Source organism: Apostichopus japonicus, chromosome 19 (assembly GCF_037975245.1).
Source record: "Apostichopus japonicus isolate 1M-3 chromosome 19, ASM3797524v1, whole genome shotgun sequence".
Lineage (NCBI taxonomy): Eukaryota > Metazoa > Echinodermata > Holothuroidea > Aspidochirotida > Stichopodidae > Apostichopus > Apostichopus japonicus.
Genome location: NC_092579.1, coordinates 11,489,642 through 11,508,098, shown reverse-complemented (window position 1 = coordinate 11,508,098; position 18,457 = coordinate 11,489,642). Strand labels below are relative to the sequence as shown.

The following is an 18,457-nucleotide window of genomic DNA, read 5'->3' as shown; positions in this document are numbered from 1 at the left end:
ATATAAATGATTACAGTTCAATTGATAGTCTACAGTTCCGTTGTAGTTAAGTATCCATATTATATGATAAGAGTTCATCTATGTGTGTGTAAACTACATTTCAGATAATTAATTAAGATATCGTTTGAGTAAATCTTGTTTATCAAGCATACCTGTACGCACATCCCATGGTTATAGGTTTGCCGTAATAGCTAAAACAACATATTGTTTTTGAAGTGTGTTTCTTTTTTTCTTTATTTCTCTCTCAATTTTAATAATCAATTGTAAATCATTTTAAAACATTATTACAAGAAACGTGGTTCTAAACGATTAATATATGTGACAATAATTAAACAATTATGCAAATTCGATAAGTTTGAAGTTGGATTCGTTTATTCATTAGGTTCTTGTTGATGATTATGATATATAAGTCACAATGCCTCGCATGCATGGCAATCATATAGCTGGATATTTGCTAGTTCCGGCTCGTTGGTTGCTTAAGACTTATAAAGTAAAATACTAAATAATATTGCTAATATTAGTTTCACTGCAGTGTTTTAAATCCCGTTCTATCCAAAAAGTTTGCTCTATTCCTTCAGAACCAACAGTGCTGTAGTCAATCCCACCATTTACCCAAGACCGAGTCCAAATGTGTCCAGTCTTCTCTAGTGGCCCTTTTCAAAAAGTTACAAGTACGGTACCTCTTTTTGTTAGTGAACAGTGTGCTATTATTAAGGAAACATATGTTGTTTTATAGTAAGTACATTTTTGTATGATTATGAAGACCAAAATATATCTCAAGCAAAATTACTTCTAAAGTTGTCCTATTTATACTCTGCCTCTCGTATCAAATTGACAGTCCTTATTACTTGGTAAGAAGTACCTATTAGCTTCACTATTCGCAATTTTATAATATCAGTGGGTGATTCTAAGGCAACATGGAAGTTTATGTATGGTATACTATAAGAGGTAACAAACCCCCTAACTCACATGATCTGTAAAACAACATTGAATTAATATTTACATCTCTCTAAGACTTGTTCAATATTTTGCTCCCTTCATATGTCAGACATCAAAGGATTTTCTGGTTGCTAAAATTGATTGCAAAGCATATTCTTTGTAAATTGCATCTGGCAACATCAAAGAGAATGACGTCATCAGGGCAATTCAGCTAAAAATGTCTTTGTTTTTCTGTGTAATATGTCAATCATTTCTCCACAAAGAGAGAGAGAAGGAGAGAAACATTTCTTAAAAAAAGGGGGGAGGGGGAGGAGGAAAAAGGATATAAGTTTTGATTAAATTCAAAGAACAGAGAACTTTGACAGCTAAGCGATCATTCCAAATGTATCAGGTACCAAGAATAACTCAACTCAACACGATTATAATAGCCCAAGTTTTACTTTTGATGAGCACTTTCCCTGACGAAATCACAGACCCTCTTCTTTGATCCAACTTCATGAAGTAGTTGAAAATGTTTATCCTGGCAAAATAGGTTACAAGATATTGAAATGGGGTTTTCAACTATGGCAGATAGAACTTTTCCTATGATACCAATGGGATGTACACATCTGATTTTTCATTTAACTTCTTGACATCTCTTTTATTTTTACAGAACTACAGTAGTCTCACTGGAGGACTTCGAACACAGGCTGAACTTGTGAAGTTCAACTTTACAGTTATATCTGTACACCATGCATGCAGTTTATTCATTAACCGGACAGCGTAATTTCCTATCTCTAGCTCAATTTAACTGGTAAGTAATCACTGTTAAAGAATGAACGTCAAAAGTGAGAAATAAATATAAAATAAAATAAAATAATAATTGCTGTATTTAAAGGACACTGTTTCCATGCAAAATCAAGTGAAAGGATGAACTAGTTTATATCACTGATTTACCTTTCCTTGCTTAAATACAGTATGCTCTGTATGCTTCTTTGGTTAAAATCCTGGTGATTCCTTCTTCCCCTCCCCTTTCCTCCCAACCCTGTTCCCCTGTGTTTGAATAGTAGGGGGGGGGGGAAATAGATAACTAAATGTCAGGCCTCCTTTTAATTTTTTGAATATGTGATATATAAATATATATATTTATTTATATATATATGTTTATATATTTTTATATATATTTATATATATATATATATATATATATATATATATATATATATATATATATATATATATATATAAATATCTATCTATATATATATATTTATATATAAATATATATATATATATATATATATATATATATATCTATCTATATATATATATTTTTATATAAATATATATGTATATATATATATATGTATATTATATATATTTATATACAAAGATTAATGTAGTGTGTGTATATCAGCTCTTCGAAAGGGGAAGGGAAAGAAGGACCTACTCGTCAGCTAGTAGGGCGGGAATAAAATATAAAAATTCTTCTTAATTTGTCTCCCAAACAGATATGATGGCATATCATTCTTAAAGAGTAAGATTCTGTGGTTGACGTGAAGATTCCATTCTTAAGTTTTATTCCTAAGTGCATTCTTAATTTCCTCGTTTTGCAAGCATATTATTATATGCATATTAACTGTTATGCTTAGATACGTGACAAACCAATAATATTGTGACGATCTTCTGTAACCTAACAAGAATTAAATCTGTTATTCATGCGAATAGAAAATTGCATCTTATAATAGCAGACAAATAATTCAGTTAAAGGATTAGAATTTGTGAAACGAAATTAACAATTTCTACTATAGCGGGTCTATACCGAATTACAGTGTAATAAAGAGTGAATAATTTGTTATGGGCCATGACATAATTAAAGTAGCCTAGCGATAATTTTAAGTATGAAGATAACATAGCTTCCATTGACAAAAATGAGGTAACATATAAACAAATGATCCCAAATTCAAATCTATAAATGCAACGAAAGAATTTATAAAAGAAACATCAATCTTATTATAACATAAAATACTTTGTAGCATTCAAATTAAAATTTTCTTTGATGCAACAGATCGATAACATATAAGTTATACCCACAATTTGCATGAGTCTAAATCAAATTTCAATTATTTTTTGTAACAATATCTGTAAATAATATTTATCATAAAAAAAATAATTAATAACAATCCCCTTTCCTGGGACGATGAGGCCGACAAAACTGCCGAATTATCCAAAATTCAACCCGTAATTGGCTACGTCAACTTTCAAAGTCATGAACTGGCAGCACCGTAATTCATTCATTTCATTCTTAGGGCTTTTAAAACATGTAACAATTGGAGATTCATGGTCCATTGTAGTATCACGAGTTCCTTAGTTTCGAAACAAAACGCTTACTTCACATTCTCCGTCCATCGTCAAGTATAGCTTATGCTTGTTTTTACCCCAGCCTGGTTGATGTTAAGTTACACTTTTTACTTCGAATAGGGTTGGTTTTGGTTCAGATATTAAATATACCCTCTGCTTAGGTTAGAGAAAAAACTATTTAAAAGTTTTTTTCCGCGATTGACGATGACCGAGCCCTTTCCCACTCCCCCAGCACACACATACACCCCTTTGCGCACGCCAACGAAGGTGCTGCCCAACATACGTTAATATTATGCAAATTTGATCAAATGAAGTATCACTTTTTAAATTACAGCATGCATATCTGTAACTAAACTTTGGTATCAAAGGCGTCTGATTGAAGACTATATGAACAAGTCTATAAAGGAGTCGGCGAAACCTAACCTGCTGTACTATATAATGTATATAGAAACGTTAAGGTGCCGTCAAAATGATGCAAACATCTTTTGTGTCAATACGATAAACTGATCACTTTTAAACTTCGTCAATTCAACATTTTGTCACATAATCATTAATGATTTAAGCTCGCATCGGAATATCATCATTTTGATATTTTACAGCAAAGTAATGAATTTGGTAATATTACAAAAAAATGATCTCAACATTTTTGACGGCACATTAACGTCTCCATAATGTTACTCCACAACCTCGCTATTATGTTATCTTAACATGTAACATACCTAGATAAGACATTGGGCATCGTACTTTAGTTGTATATGCCTATGCTGCAGAATGTCTACTGGAAATGTTCATACATAGCAGGACCTCTTTGAATACTCATATATAACCTCTAATACCACTTGGCATAAGGATGTTCAGATAAGCGGTCTTATTACCGCTCTTGGAGTATAGCTGCATCTGATCAGGTGAAAAAACTTTATGCTGACAAAGGTTAACACGTCTTATGTTGCCTTTTGTAAACATTTTTAAAGAGATATAAGCCACCCGTGTATCGATCACAATAATCAGAAATATTATGTCCAGAAACGTAATCTTCAGGAATGGTTGAGCTGTTAAAACATTTGTACATAGTCTTATTTTGTAGCTTTCTAAACTCTTCCAAATCTCGCCAAAACATAGGTCCTTGTTGTTCGATTCTCTTCCAAAATGTCTGATTGAAATGGTCATAAAGAAGAACATCCGCATGATTAAACTTCCGAATGCTATCCAATAATTCGGAGTCCAGGTTTGGTTTGTGATTACTTCGATTATTTTCGATAGTGAAAACGACATCCTCTAAATTCCAACACAACTCTCTTGCCAGAAGAACAACTGATTCATCAAAATATTCATGAATGAGAACCAGATCGAGTTCTATGTCTAACTGGTTGATAAATAGTTTAATCTTGGCTTCATCTTCAAAATACTCTGTTTTCAAACCGAGATCTTTCGACTGACTGTTTTTACCGTAGACTTGCCATTTCCACGAGTTTCCCCTCATATAATTCAACAGTTTGTTTTCAATCGTTATACCTCTTACTCCCTTGTACAGACTGAAAAATACAAATGCTGAGCGCAATTGAAAAACGGGGTCTCGTAAAATGGTTATATATTTGGTACCCGGGTTCATAAAGCTTTCAAAGATTTCCCAGTTATGGACTACGTGGATAGCTGACATATTGTAACCTCGGAATGAGCATGTTCCTGTATCGAGGAGAGGCAAAAACATTTTCTTTGGACTATCTTTTGTAAGTTCCATGTGCCGAAAGTGTCCGTTTTTCTCATTTGTTCTCCGAATGACAAACGAAAGGTCCCGAATGTATCCATACCGGTACATGATGGACTGGACGGTCGTGCCACCGGTCTTATGAGTTTTGATGAACACAACATTTTCTTGACGTGAACAAATTGAAGGTTGACATTTATATTGGAAGCCATTATATGATTGGTTGAATTGGCTTCCTGTTAAGGTATGTCTGTATGGAAAACGAAAAGAATATGTTGAAGCTTATATAAAACAGAAAAACAATTAATGAAGTGAATAATTTAGCGGATGTTTTATATTGTGAATAACAATTTATTATACACGTTATTATTGTGCATCGTTTATTACGATATCATATAGCATAACACTTTTTGCACATTATTTGCATATTAATTGATATTCTGACATATACACATAACACATATTATACAACACCTAATTATATTCCTGCCATTTGATTGGTCAATTGCTCGTCGATTGCATGCAAAATCCGCTCTATTGCACTCTATGAAATAGAACCATGTGTTATACTTTTTTGATAGCACTTTTTCAATGGTAAGAGAGCAGAGAAACCTGTCTGTTCAAAACAATCTGTTGTATGAGTGCATTTTACATCCAATTATATCCAAATTTGAAGGTGTTGTATAAAACAAATAATGACTGGTTTCCATTCGTGCAATAGTGCAAATATTTCATTCGTTGAAAGATGTAATTTGTTCCGTTCAACTCGGCTGCACCTCGTTGAATGGAACATTCCATCTTTCAACTCATGAAATATTTGCACTATCGCACTCATAACCATTCATTATTTGTATACTATTGCAGAAAAGAAACGATCAACCTCCCTGAGATTGGGTTTATCACCCACAAGCTGTTTTCCTTTCGTTGTTGTAAAATACTATAATACAATAAGGCCTCCTCTACAGATATTAAAGTTGATCATAATTTATTTGATAATCTTGTGCTAGTTTTGTGTAAGTGCAGTTATTTTATGATTAATAATACTTATAACAGGTACCTTATACGTTGAGACAACCGACCATTTTGAAGAAAAAAAAAAATTTGGGTGGGTAAAAGTATCTACAAATTTTGGAGATTGCCGACGGAGGTTGATAAAGTTATGTTTTAACATCAAGGCTATATAGTCTGATTACTAAGCTAACATGCTGATGTATATACATAATGATTGTATAGAAAAATAAGAGAAAATTGATCATATATAAGCTATAGACCTGCTTGTTAAAGAATGACTATCTTCGGATGTGACCCAAGACTTCACGTCGATCTCCAGTTCTGCTTCGTTCGGTAACACCGTTCTCAGTGACAGTGGAATGAGAACGCACACCACCGCACAGAGAATATAAACAAAGCGATTGGTTTCCTGCAGTGTAAATTGTAAGACAATTCATCTGTTTAAAACTGACTACTCATGCTTATTATTTAATTGCCTCGAGGGAGGACATTGTGGGGTTGGGGTTAGGGTTAGGGGGGGGGGGAGTGAGGGTGAATATACCTGACTCACAGAAAAAAAATGGACTTGACGTGCGCACTTCTGTATGGAATGGGATATTTATTGTCTCGAAGTTGTTACTGAAAATTAACAATTTGAGACAATATTGTAGACTAGCAGATAAAAGTTACATTATAACCCGGCGAGGGGAGGGGAGGGGGGGGGTGATTCTGCCAGAAGTTACAACCACGCGAACTCTTAGAATACAGATTGTTGATGCAGGGGACTCTGAAAAGATGTAATGTTGGGGCTTGATCAGACGGCAACCGATATCTAACGCCTTAGAATTGAAGATATGTTCTTTCTCACTAGAAACAAATATGGTTACACCTTTCTTGTTATTTCCCTATATCTTAAATTGAAACTCTCTGTTTGGAGCAATAGCATTTGCTTCTGTCAAGTTAGGAAACTATCACCGTGATGTAAATAATTCATTATTTGATAAAAACTGACATTGTTGACGATATAATAAGATACATAACAGTGAAATACTGTCACTGTTCCCCTGACGAATAAGGGAATGGTGGGGCTTATCCGCAGGGCATCCCTGCGAATAGCCAGACACATACACCTTATTCGCAGGGCAGCCCTGTGAATAGCCAGACACAAGCATCTTATTTGCAGGGCTGCCCTGCGAATAGCCAGACACATACATCTTATTCACAGGGCAGCCTTAGACTGGGTTAACGGGCTCAGTAACTTTTTGGGGTTATTCGAGTTTGCTTTTGGGCACCAGCTATCTTTTTGAGAGTCTTAATTGGGAGCCTTTATACTTTGAGGAATTTATTGGCCTTTGGGATTCCTACCTCAATGCTGTTAGGATTGGTTTTGGGAGCCTAGGGCCTTAAGATTGAACCAGTCTAGCATTAGTACCGCCAACATAAAAAAATGTCATCCCTCATTTTCACCTTTGTTTTTTGCATGTAAAGGTGTGGGAGGGGGGGGGGGTGTCACACCCTTGACCATATTGGCTTTCAGGCAATATCGGCATATAAGCTCCCTTAAAATAAGCTTTTAAAATTTAACTGCTGGGGTTCCAAAAATTAGCTTATAAAGTGGCTAAGACTATTTGGGCCCAAAAGGTTGGCTTTTTCAAGGCCCCTAAACTGACTGGTATCAATAGCAAAACCTAATAATAAACCTATTTTCAAAATCGTCACAGCCCTGCGAATAAGGTGTCTGTGTACGTTATTCGTCGGGCTGCCCTGCGAATAATCACTTCGTAAGGGAATAGTGCTAACTTTGTTAAATAAGGCGAGGATAACAGCTAGGTACTTGACTCCATAAAGAACTCGGACACTTGTGGGTGTATAGAACAGAAAAATATATTGATACAATTACCGACTGAAACACCCCTCCACGTTAATCACACCCTTCACATGAATCACACCCTTCACATAAATCACACCCTTCACATAAATCACAAAAGGGAATGACTGAATTATAACACTAGGAAATTCTAGAAATTAAGATACTTGATCTCTTTTCACGTCTTCTGATAAATAAAGTTCAATTGACAATTTCAATCCAAAAGTTCGGTGAGCTTCAGGTCGCTGTCACTGTTTCACCAACTCCCGTCTCTCGGGCCACGCCCTCTTTAGGCCAGCGCCCCTTGTCTCTCTTTCTCCGATGATGATGGTCGAGAACTGCAGGGTACAAAACACGTTAACTAGTATTTTGTCTGTACATGCTCTGGAATTATCCCGAGGGAATTTGTAATACGAACCCTAACCACAGTGAATCTTCCTGCAGATGTGAATTTCCCTTTGGGATATTGAAAACGCATAACACATAATAACATAAATAATAACACAAACCCACCACCAAGTCCTAAATAATCATAAGGCTCCCAATTCTATAATGCCCCCACTAACTGCTCCAATACAACACTTACTATATACATATACTATATCTACCCCTAGCAGGCGCGTATCCAGGGGGTGTTGGGGGCGCGCGCCCCCCGGGTAAGGAAAAGAGGAGAGAAGAAAAGAGAAGAAAAAAAGGAAAAAGAGGGAGAAAAAAGAAAAGGAGGAGAGGAAGGAAGGGAAAAGAAAGAGAAGAAAGAGAGAACAAGGAGAAAAGGAGGAAGTAGAAGATAAACGCCAAGACCTCGGGAAGAGAAAGAGGAACAGTCATAATTACAGCGCTGATCCCTATTATATACACAGGGTAGCCAGTGACAGATCGAAGATTACAGAGGGGACGTGCGCCTTACCCTACCCCTTACACCGACAACTCCATTTTTAGCTCATACCAGCATGCTGGTGTGAGCTATTGTTACAGTGCGGCGTCTATCACTCTATCCGTCAACAATTGGTAAAACCGCTTCCACTCACACAGTATTTAATGGAATTTCATGAAACTTGGACACAAGGACCATTGGGTATAGGGCCATCCGAAATCCGTAATGGGCCATTTTGTGGAAATACGCAAAATGCTTCTTCTCCTACAGATTCCATGGTACAATGTTGAGGGTTTGTCACGATAGTACTATGGAAGTGTTACCTTCAGGGTGTTCATGAATTTGAGATCAAAGATCAACTAGGGGTCTTTTGTGGCCCGGGCCGCCGCCCTATATTTTCAAATTGCTCCTGTTCGTACAGTGTATGGCCAGTTATAATGAAATTTGGTCACGCCGTTCCTCGGGATAAGGGTTATGAGGGGTGTTCGGAAAATTGAGGTCAAATGTCATTTAGGGGGTCATCAGGAGTCATTCTTTGTAATATTTTCAAATATCTCAATCTCCTCAAGATTTTGATGGATCATATTCAAAGTTGAACTGATGATTGCTGGATTGTGTATGAATAAGATGATGCCTAATAATTTTTGGTCAAAAGTTAATTAATTACAATTAATCCCCATTGTTTAAAAAAAATCTGAGCCTTCACCTTTTGCCAAAGCTCCTTTAATTTGTCTCCCAGTCTCTGCAGTGTTTGTTTACATTTGTGGTTAAGCTCTGCAGAGGCTGTTAGTGGAATTAAAGCAGGACTGGGAGTTGTTATTAATTGTTGAACTGTAAGCATGAGAGCCCTATAGCCAATCAGCACTTGCCGATTCTTAGAAGTCTTTGAGCCTGAGGTATGTAGGCAGCCAGCCAAAATTTTGGCAAGGAGTGCTTCAGTATGGAACGCGAAAAGGGCAACCATATTTCGTTGTCTAAACTAAGTTTGTTGCAGTCTAAACTTACGTTGTTGCTATCGGCGCTGTTCAAAATTGCTCAACCGCGTAATGTAAACCAGAATGCAAAATGCATTGAGGTTTCGATGACTTCAGTACACTAGAAAGGTGTTAGTATAAGCAGAACTAGCTGTTACTATAGAAATGGCCCGAACCACTATTTTGATACATTAAATAAACACATGCCAGTCTACTGTACGTGGCTATACACACCTGCACCAAAAACAATAGGGGTCTTGGAGGTCCAAGTCCATTTGGAGTCACCAAACGCAAACTTGTGGAAACCTTGTTTTATAAGCTACCGTATCTCCCACAGCCAGCCTATCAGATAACATGTGCGTTAGTACAACTTATACGAATAGGAGGCTGCACGGTAAACAACTATTAAAATGTTATAATGCTTTACTTATAGGCTATGCATATACACTGTGAATGTCGGAAATCAAGTACAACGTCGAGTGTCTAGACAAAGTTCCAGCATAAAAATACTGCACTTTTAAACTGATTTCATTAAGTCCCTCCAACAATGTGTAGAGATAATCTGGGAATGTCGGTAATCAAGTAAAACGAGTGTTGAGACAAAATGCCAGCATAAAATACTGTACTTAAAATTGAATTACGGTATTGAACCATTACAGGATGTCTGGATATGTTGTAAATGTCGACAATCAAGTAAAACGAATGACAGTAATATTACTAAAGACAAATGTTTTCGTCCCGATCGAACACCAATTGCGTTTATTATATGACCTATACTTTTACTAGTGTTTATAGTTGAGAAGATGCGATCATCACTGCCTGTACTTTGTGAATGCTCTACACAATATATATATGGCGGATGCCATCCAGTGCCCTAGCTTCGCTGTTTTACAAGGGCGGCCGTCCGACCTTCATTTCGCCTGCCCTGCCACTCTTTCCTCCTCTCCAACTCCGTATATAGTACCTCGATGCTTTGACCTGCAGCGATTTCACCAGCTACCCCAACTCTTCAAATATCCCCGCAAATGTAGTGTGCATATCTCGCTAAATTCCACGCAATTTGTACTAGGCCTGTTCAAACGTCGGAGTTTCAACTGCACATGCGCATATCCTGAAAATTTGTGGAGAAAAGATCATATCACCTTACCTACAACACAAAACTCAAAACTCGAGTGTACCTTGGATGATTCGTTTCTTGTATAACATGTTAGCGGGTTTTATGGTCTAAAATTCTTAACAATGCTGAGCGAGGTTTGTGTATATTCCATTTACAACTCAATCCCTTTCGCAAATCGAAACTCCGAACTGGATTGGTGTTACGAATGAACTTGCTTGGCGGGTTTAGTAAACTAGTTCTGTGAGTCATATTGCCTACGTACTTCAATACTGTGCCCCTCTTGTTACTCACGAAGCGCAGACTACATCCAACCATAGAGCAACTGATCCAACATTTACCCTGGATGCTTTTCAGTATTTGGAAACAACCAACTCCACGAAAATTATAGTATTTAAATAACATTTTTACGCAATGTCGAAACTTCAATGACTACTTTTGACGATGTATGACTGCAGTAGTTTATGCACACGAATTAGTGTTGCACCAGAATCATGACTTGAAGCACGTGGTCAAAGGAACCGCAAAACTTTACGCAAGTTTGCAACGAAGAAATAACTGTGGTATAAATGAACATTTTACATTATCAACTCTCAAAAGGGAGAGAACATAACATACCGTGAGATTTAAAGTCCTTTTCTAGTATCAGAGATGTTGTGGTAGCTTCCCACAAAATTCATAGATTGTCTTAACTCATAACTTTCTGTGATAAAACAATTATTCAAATATGACATTAACAATATAAATGTAAATAACGTCCTCGGAGTTGTATCAACTATCATGTAAATATCGCTAAAAACGTGATTTTGTTCGACAAATCAGGTTGTTAAGGATATTTACATGGCTGTTGCTACAAATCCGGCATGACATTAACGATTACCCCCCCCCCCCTCCCCTTTTCGTGTTACATAGTTAAACCATCATACTTTGCGTTCATTGAGCACTGAAGATGCAAGCATGTTTGCAGACAATGGGTAAGGGACTATTAACCAAACAAATCTCGGGAAATTTGAGAAAACATCATTGGCTGTATTTAGCATGAAAATCTCTGTAATAGATATGTTGTTAGCACTGCACGGAAGCAACTTGCGGTTGATTGTTATAATTTTTTTGAAAAGAAAAAAGGATGTTCGTTCACAATGTGTTCACAACGGAACTTTAGATAGCAACGAAAGTGTAGACATCAACGTGAGTTTAGACATCAACGTTATGGTTTATAAATCAACGTGAGTTTAGACATCAACCGTAAGGTTTATAAATCAACGTGAGTTTAGACATTAAGGCGCGTTTAGTCGTCAACGTGACTTTAGACATCAACGTAAGTTTAGACATCAACGAACAACAGCAACATGGTAAACTAGCAGCAACAGCTTTAGTTTAGACAGCAACAAACTTAGTTTAGGCAACGAAACAAACTTAGTTTAGGCAACGAAAAACGGTTGCCCTTTTCGCGTGCCATATTTCAGGTCTGCTCAGGCAGAGGGGCGAAAGTTTAATAGGGTAGGTCAGTGGTATTGTTTGAGAGAGTGGGTAAAACAGGATTTAAAGGGGGAAAATAAGAATTATAACCAGTAGTGTGGCCAGTATTCTGCTAACGGAGGGGGGGGGGGGGGGTATCCCTCATGGGCCCAAAATTGGTGGAATTTGAAAAATGGCCTGAAATTTGGTGGGCCATAAAGTTTTGTGGGCCCTACAGTTTTAAGCTCGAAAAGGTATGAGCTTCTGCACCATTGGTGCTCTAGTTGACGTTTCCATTTTTCCTCTCTCACTAATGTATCTATATATATATATGATATATATGGTCTAGCATAACGCGTGTGTGTGTGTATGGACGCCTTGAACAAATGTTCAATTGTGCGATGGAAGCAACTGTGGCTGGTCTTGAAGTCGACCGAGTCGTCGGGGAACATGACGCATTTCGGGAAGGGGCGACCGCCCCCCCCCCCGAGCAAATTTTCTCTATGATATCGATAGTAATTTAAAAATAGACAATGCTTAGATGCAACTTACAAGGCCTGGGAAGTGTCATTTCCAGCGATCTGGGAGGCATTTTCGGTCAAAATTTTCTTGTACGCTTCGGGCCAACCCATGGTGGCGCTTCGCTTAGATACTTTGCCTACAGGCTTCGCCCTTCCATTGGCAAGATACTCGCTACACGCCTGTTCGAATTTGTAAAGCAAAGAGCAGACATCACATAATATCAGTGAGCATGAAAATGTATGTTCAAAAATGAACAGCCTCAAAACTGTCTATGTGTGTAGTCAAAGGCGTAGGAGCCCAATTGGATTTGGGGCTGTAACGACTTGCCCGAAAAATATAACCAAAATAATTCGCGCATGTTAATGTCAATATCATATAAGCAAGCATAGGTCATTACATCGCATGGCATCGTGTACCGTACGGTCCGTGAAAGTTGCGCAGTCATCCGCAGGATGCTAATGTAAACAACGAAATGTCTTATGTAGATGGAGAAAAAGCATACAGGTCCAATTATGTCAAAACTCTTTTACAGTAGTAATGGCGAATTAGTCTGCCAAGCTTAGAACTTTATTTTAATTACCAAGGAGATAATTTTTAAACCATTCATTTATTCTCAGCATATTGCCCGAATTTTCAGGGGAACAAGTTTGGTTGGGGGGGGGGGGCTGCAGCCCCCGCCTCCTACGCCTATGTGTGTAGTGTTCGGGTTCGAAATATCTGATATCGGAAATATCTGGGTTTTTTTTCATTTCCTTCAACGAAGTTTTATAATTGCCGTTATAAGAGGTTGTAATATTTGTACACCAATAAATTAACTGTGTCTGAATTTTCGAAAACTTCCTGATCAACATTCTTCATCATACTTCCCTCTACTCGTAGCAATTTTGACCTGTCTGTTATGGGTTGAAGGAGGTTTTTCTATATTGGTTGTCCATAGGTTGAATTTTGTGCAACATTATGTATATGTCTTGAAGTGATTTTCTTCACGAGAAATGTGAATTTTCAAATTCTGAACAAATAATGGGCTTTAAACTTTGAAAAGTGGGGCTTTCGGATATTGTGGGCCATGACGTAGAATCACCTACAAAAGCAATGATCCACATGACATGCAATGAGGTCAAACATGACGTGTGACTGGTTACAATCTTCAAAAAGGTTATGGATGAAAAAAAAATATTGGGAAATACTTGGTTCTCAGGCAAAAGTGTACATCTGGTTGGTCATTTTCAAGCCCGAGAAGTGCCATTTCCGGTGATCTAGGGGGTATCAAAACCTGAAATTTTCTTGTACGCTCCGCGCCAACAGATGGTGGCGCTCCGCTTAGATAGTAATTCGCGCCCCCCGGGTTAGAAAATCCTGGATACGACCCTGCCTAGGGCAGCTTCAATGGCCAGGATTATTCTAGAACATAATCTCTGTATCTAAAATATTATGCCATACCCCAAGACACAATTCTCCTCTCTAAAGTGATCCCTGATTGCATTATCTTGTAACACATATTACTAAGTATTATTGACATATCCCCAAGGCTAGAGCCAAAGTTACTTAGGTCGGGTTACAAACCCCCACAATAACAGTGACACTTCAATAAGCAATGAATAGAATAAACACATTCTAATACCTTGAAACATCAGTCCCACATGTTTTTAACAAGGATAAATAATGTGACTTACTTCACTGGTCTTTGACTTGCTCCCGCTCTCCAGGTACAGACTGGCGCCACGATACATCCACAGGGCAGGTCCAAGCTATTTGCACTGTGACGTACGGGACATTTCAGAGACTTAAATGTGTCTAAAAGTTATAAAATATCTATTTTCCAGATACTTTTTCAGGTTTTCATATTTGTTATTGCTGCTACTTTATAACAAACTCATGAAGATTTCCTACACTTGCTTTAATTAGGTCCCATCTTAATTAATGTACAGTGTGACGTACGGGACCAGAGATTTTTTTTTTTTTACTAAAGAGCAAAGCTGAAACCCCTCTGAAATTAGGAGGGCAGTGATCAAGCTGTTATCACTAGCGAATAGCCTAACCTTCCAAGGGCTAAGCTGTAAAATATTAGTAAAAATATGAAGCCATTCCAGTACAGTGATTACACAAAGGAAATTTGTCCAGTGACGTATGGGACATGTGACGTACGGGACAATTTGCCCATATACAAATTGACTATGAAAACTCATATTTTTATTCCTGAATATACCATAACAAGCTGATTTCTACATAAAAACATTAATTTGGATATGCCAGAACAATGTCATTGGTAATTTCATGCCATGTTTCCTTCTTTCTGGGATACGGAAAAGAGCAGTGATTGTAATTGTGAGATCATTCCACTACATAAAACATGGAATGCGTAAAGTATTTATCTACTCTACACGTACATCAAACACTCATAACATCAATTCTAGCTTTGTTAGACCACAAATGATTCAAGATGCAAAGTTCTGATGCAAAACTGTTTCGGTATATACTGTACAACACTGTATCATACTCCCCACTATTGACCCTGAAGTTGAAATATGATCCATCCCATTCAAAACATACCAAAATGTCCACAGTAATGTCCACGTTATAGTCCATCTATGAAACTAGTACAACAAATAAAACTCTATAGACCTAATACTGGTTATTGTAACTTGTAACTAAAAATGTCAATGTCTACTATCTAAGTTCAGGACACAAGAACATTGTTGCACAGTCATGATAGTCACACTTCACAATAGGCCAACGAAATGTTGAAATGCAACTCAACATTCTTGAAGTCGTCCCCATTCAATGTCAATGTTGAATAGCATTGTAGATGATTCTGTATCCCACACACACACACAATTGACTTCCCGATAGTTTATTGAACAACACCTGGGCTGTTGGTGGTCATCAGTCAATAGCTTATTTGGTGCCATGAAGTGCTCTTCAGGCATATTGGAGCCCATGCATGTTTATTATGTATAAATACACTATGTCCCGTACGTCACATTTTGTCCTGTACGTCACATTTTTAAATTTGATAATTAGATTTGCAGAGAATATTATTTCAATTTTTTTGGGATGGATTTTGTTGAGCGATGTTCTTAATTAGAACTTTATAGAATATCACAAAAAAAAAAAAATTGTTCCTCCATATCAAAACTTGAAAAAAAGTGCTGAAAATTGTGACGTACGGGACATCAGTATTTGGACAATAGCTAATTAGCATATTTAATTGATGAACCCCCAAACATAATATGTCCAAATTATTGGAAGGAAGGGTGTATCATGTCCCACATAACTTATATTCAATTAGTTCATATAGCTGGCAAGGAAATAGGATTCCAAATGTCCCGTACGTCACACTGCAATTTGAATTTATGCAAATTAGCCAGCTGTAATTATTTGAATTGGCCAAAAAATATAAAAATCTGAAACTTCAATAATTCAGCTTTAACATGACACCACATTTAGGGTGCTTCAGTAAAGTTTGAAATTTGGTTTCTAGGGATACAATAGCTTGGACCTGCCCCACACAGAACCGGTTACTGGTCAAATTAACTCAGGTGGTGACAATAAATAATATATGTTTTTTTGCTTATAAAATGTTGGCCTCGCAGGCTAAGCTTCAAGCATCTCAACAAGCCTGACTAAAACTAAGTGCCCTCACAGGGTCTTACCACAACAGCAATAATGACCACACACCACGCCCATAGAGGACACAGCCAGTCTAGTACAATTGTACCTTTCAAACCCTGGGAGTCAAGTGAGGAATATTCTCCAACTCTGAAATGAATGCATACCATGTACTGCCCAAACATTACATAGCACAGGACAAGACACACACAAGACAAATATGAAGGACACAAAGGGATAAAGCTACTACCTTCAAGTCAGGTCAATCGAGCTTCTGCCATTCAGAGTCACTCAAGTGATACACAAGGCATTGCATACAATAGGGACTAGTATCTGTTGTGACAAATACCCTTAAAAGAGATTTTTAGACCCCGTATATTAACTGCGCCTTTTTGCAGGCTTCAAAACTTCCGACCATATTCTCGGCCTTTTGGCTAAGATCTTGTGTAGTATCTGTTCCCTTTCGAGGGGAATGGTGATGCACACCCGACGATGAACACACAGTCACAATCCCGATGCAAAGGGACTGGGGTTGAGAGCGGATCAGTCGTTTGGTAGTTTGGTTTTCGTGCCCAGGTTCTTTCTTGGGCGACTTTTTCTTAAAAAGTATTCTAGTGCAAAATGAAAGCAAAAATATATCTATACCTGCCAAACCTTGCGTTTTGAAAAGCTCCTGAAAGTCATGTCTGAGTGATAATTTCGACACTTGATGGTTTCTGATTTTATCCCTTCATAAAATATATCACCGGTTTGTAAATTCGTGAAGACTCTGGCTCCTTGCAAATTGAGCCTCGTAGGCAGTTAAAGTGTAAATTGCCGATATTACAAACAGAATAGGCTGTATGTATGTATGTAAGTATGTATGTATGTATTTACGTTATCAAACTTGTTATGTATAGCATAAAAAATGCCGTATCTTACGGTGGTCTAGAAGGGACAGACCGTAAAATATGTCACCGGGCCAAATTCGTGAATAGTCTGGTTCCATGCGAATTGAGCCTCGTGGGCAGTTTAAGTGTAAATTGTTCATATTACAACCAGATTAGGCTGTATGTTTTTTTTATGTAAGTATGTATGTATGTTACGTTATCAAACTTGTTATGCATATCTCAAAAATGCCGTATCTTACGGTGGTCTAGAAAGGACAGACGAGTTGAAGACTTCGAGGCAACTGCATGTGTTCATACTATACAAGACTATTACCGTAATGAGAAGTGGTCACGAATTTTGCCCCGTTGACAAATAACACAGAACCTGACATCTTGACGAAAAGTGACGAGTTTATGCTTCTATAATTGCAAACATTCATCTACTGTACGCCGTCGCGGAAAACTTCCGTTGTCCAATTTCATTCCGTTGTCCAATTTCATAATAATAATAATAATAATAATAATAATAATAATAATAATAATAATAATCAGTTATTTTTACGACGCTTAAGCGACCACAAATGTGGGAGAAACCCGCAAGGGCTTATGGATTACAACTTACACGTCGGGTGGCTTCCAATTCAACATTTTAACTCAAATTTGGAATCTTTTCAATTTAGAAAGTCATTTCAGATGGGAAAACCGTAAATTGCTCTTGGATGAAAAACCCACCTTACTACGACCCGGCCGGGAATCGAACCCCGAACCTTCCGATTGCTAAGCCTCAATGCTTCAAATGCCACCGCCTTTATCCACTTGGCCGCAGCACCGGTATTACGTCGCAAGTATGAAATTAAATTTCATATATGTGAGAAGTGACCAGTAAAGGTGGACGTTGTCCCACATCTACCAATCACATTCAATGTAAGCTATACCTGGCATATATATCGCGAATTTCAAGCCTACGTAAGCCTATCCCGTATCATGCCGAATTATTGCGCATCGTGTACGTTATTGTACGACCATAACATGCCACATTGCTATATAGTATGTTACATTACTAAGATAGTCTGTGTTTTTATCGAACTTAGAAGCTTAACACATCAAGAATAATATTATGGCTGCCCAATTCGACACAGCAGAATTAAAGGAATTTCCCCATAAACCAAAGGGGTGGGGTGAAATTGGGAAGCAAA

General features: G+C 37.4%; 1 protein-coding gene across 5 annotated transcripts; it reads right to left on the bottom strand.

The window, feature by feature from the left end:
- Positions 1 to 2,330: 2,330 nt before the first annotated feature.
- LOC139959502 (galactosylceramide sulfotransferase-like) lies at positions 2,331 to 17,225 on the bottom strand. 5 transcript variants are annotated; one of them, XR_011790144.1, is made up of 4 exons: positions 17,038 to 17,225; positions 12,814 to 12,962; positions 6,256 to 8,179; positions 2,331 to 5,234 (listed from the first exon to the last, which is right to left on the bottom strand). XR_011790144.1 is itself a non-coding variant. In XM_071957173.1 (3 exons), exons 1-3 carry the CDS (start codon positions 17,074 to 17,076, stop codon positions 4,211 to 4,213), a joined length of 1,212 nt encoding a protein of 403 aa, XP_071813274.1. In that variant the 5' UTR covers positions 17,077 to 17,225; the 3' UTR covers positions 2,331 to 4,210. The 5 variants fall into 5 exon arrangements, 2 of the variants coding, with proteins under 2 accessions (XP_071813274.1, XP_071813273.1); XR_011790145.1 differs by lacking the exon at positions 12,814 to 12,962 and having other exon boundaries at positions 6,256 to 6,404; positions 8,009 to 8,179; XR_011790143.1 differs by lacking the exon at positions 12,814 to 12,962.
- Between the last annotated feature and the right edge of the window lie 1,232 nt (positions 17,226 to 18,457).

Bases quoted from the DNA above. Each gene is read 5' to 3' on its own strand.
- LOC139959502 (XM_071957172.1), bottom strand. From the start codon at position 14,513: ATGTATCGTGGCGCCAGTCTGTACCTGGAGAGCGGGAGCAAGTCAAAG. The intron at 6,405-14,456 runs GTAAGTCACATT...TTTACACTGCAG, and splicing joins GCAAGTCAAAGACCAGTGAA to GAAACCAATCGCTTTGTTTA. The intron at 5,235-6,255 runs GTCTATAGCTTA...TTTTCCATACAG, and splicing joins AGTCATTCTTTAACAAGCAG to ACATACCTTAACAGGAAGCC.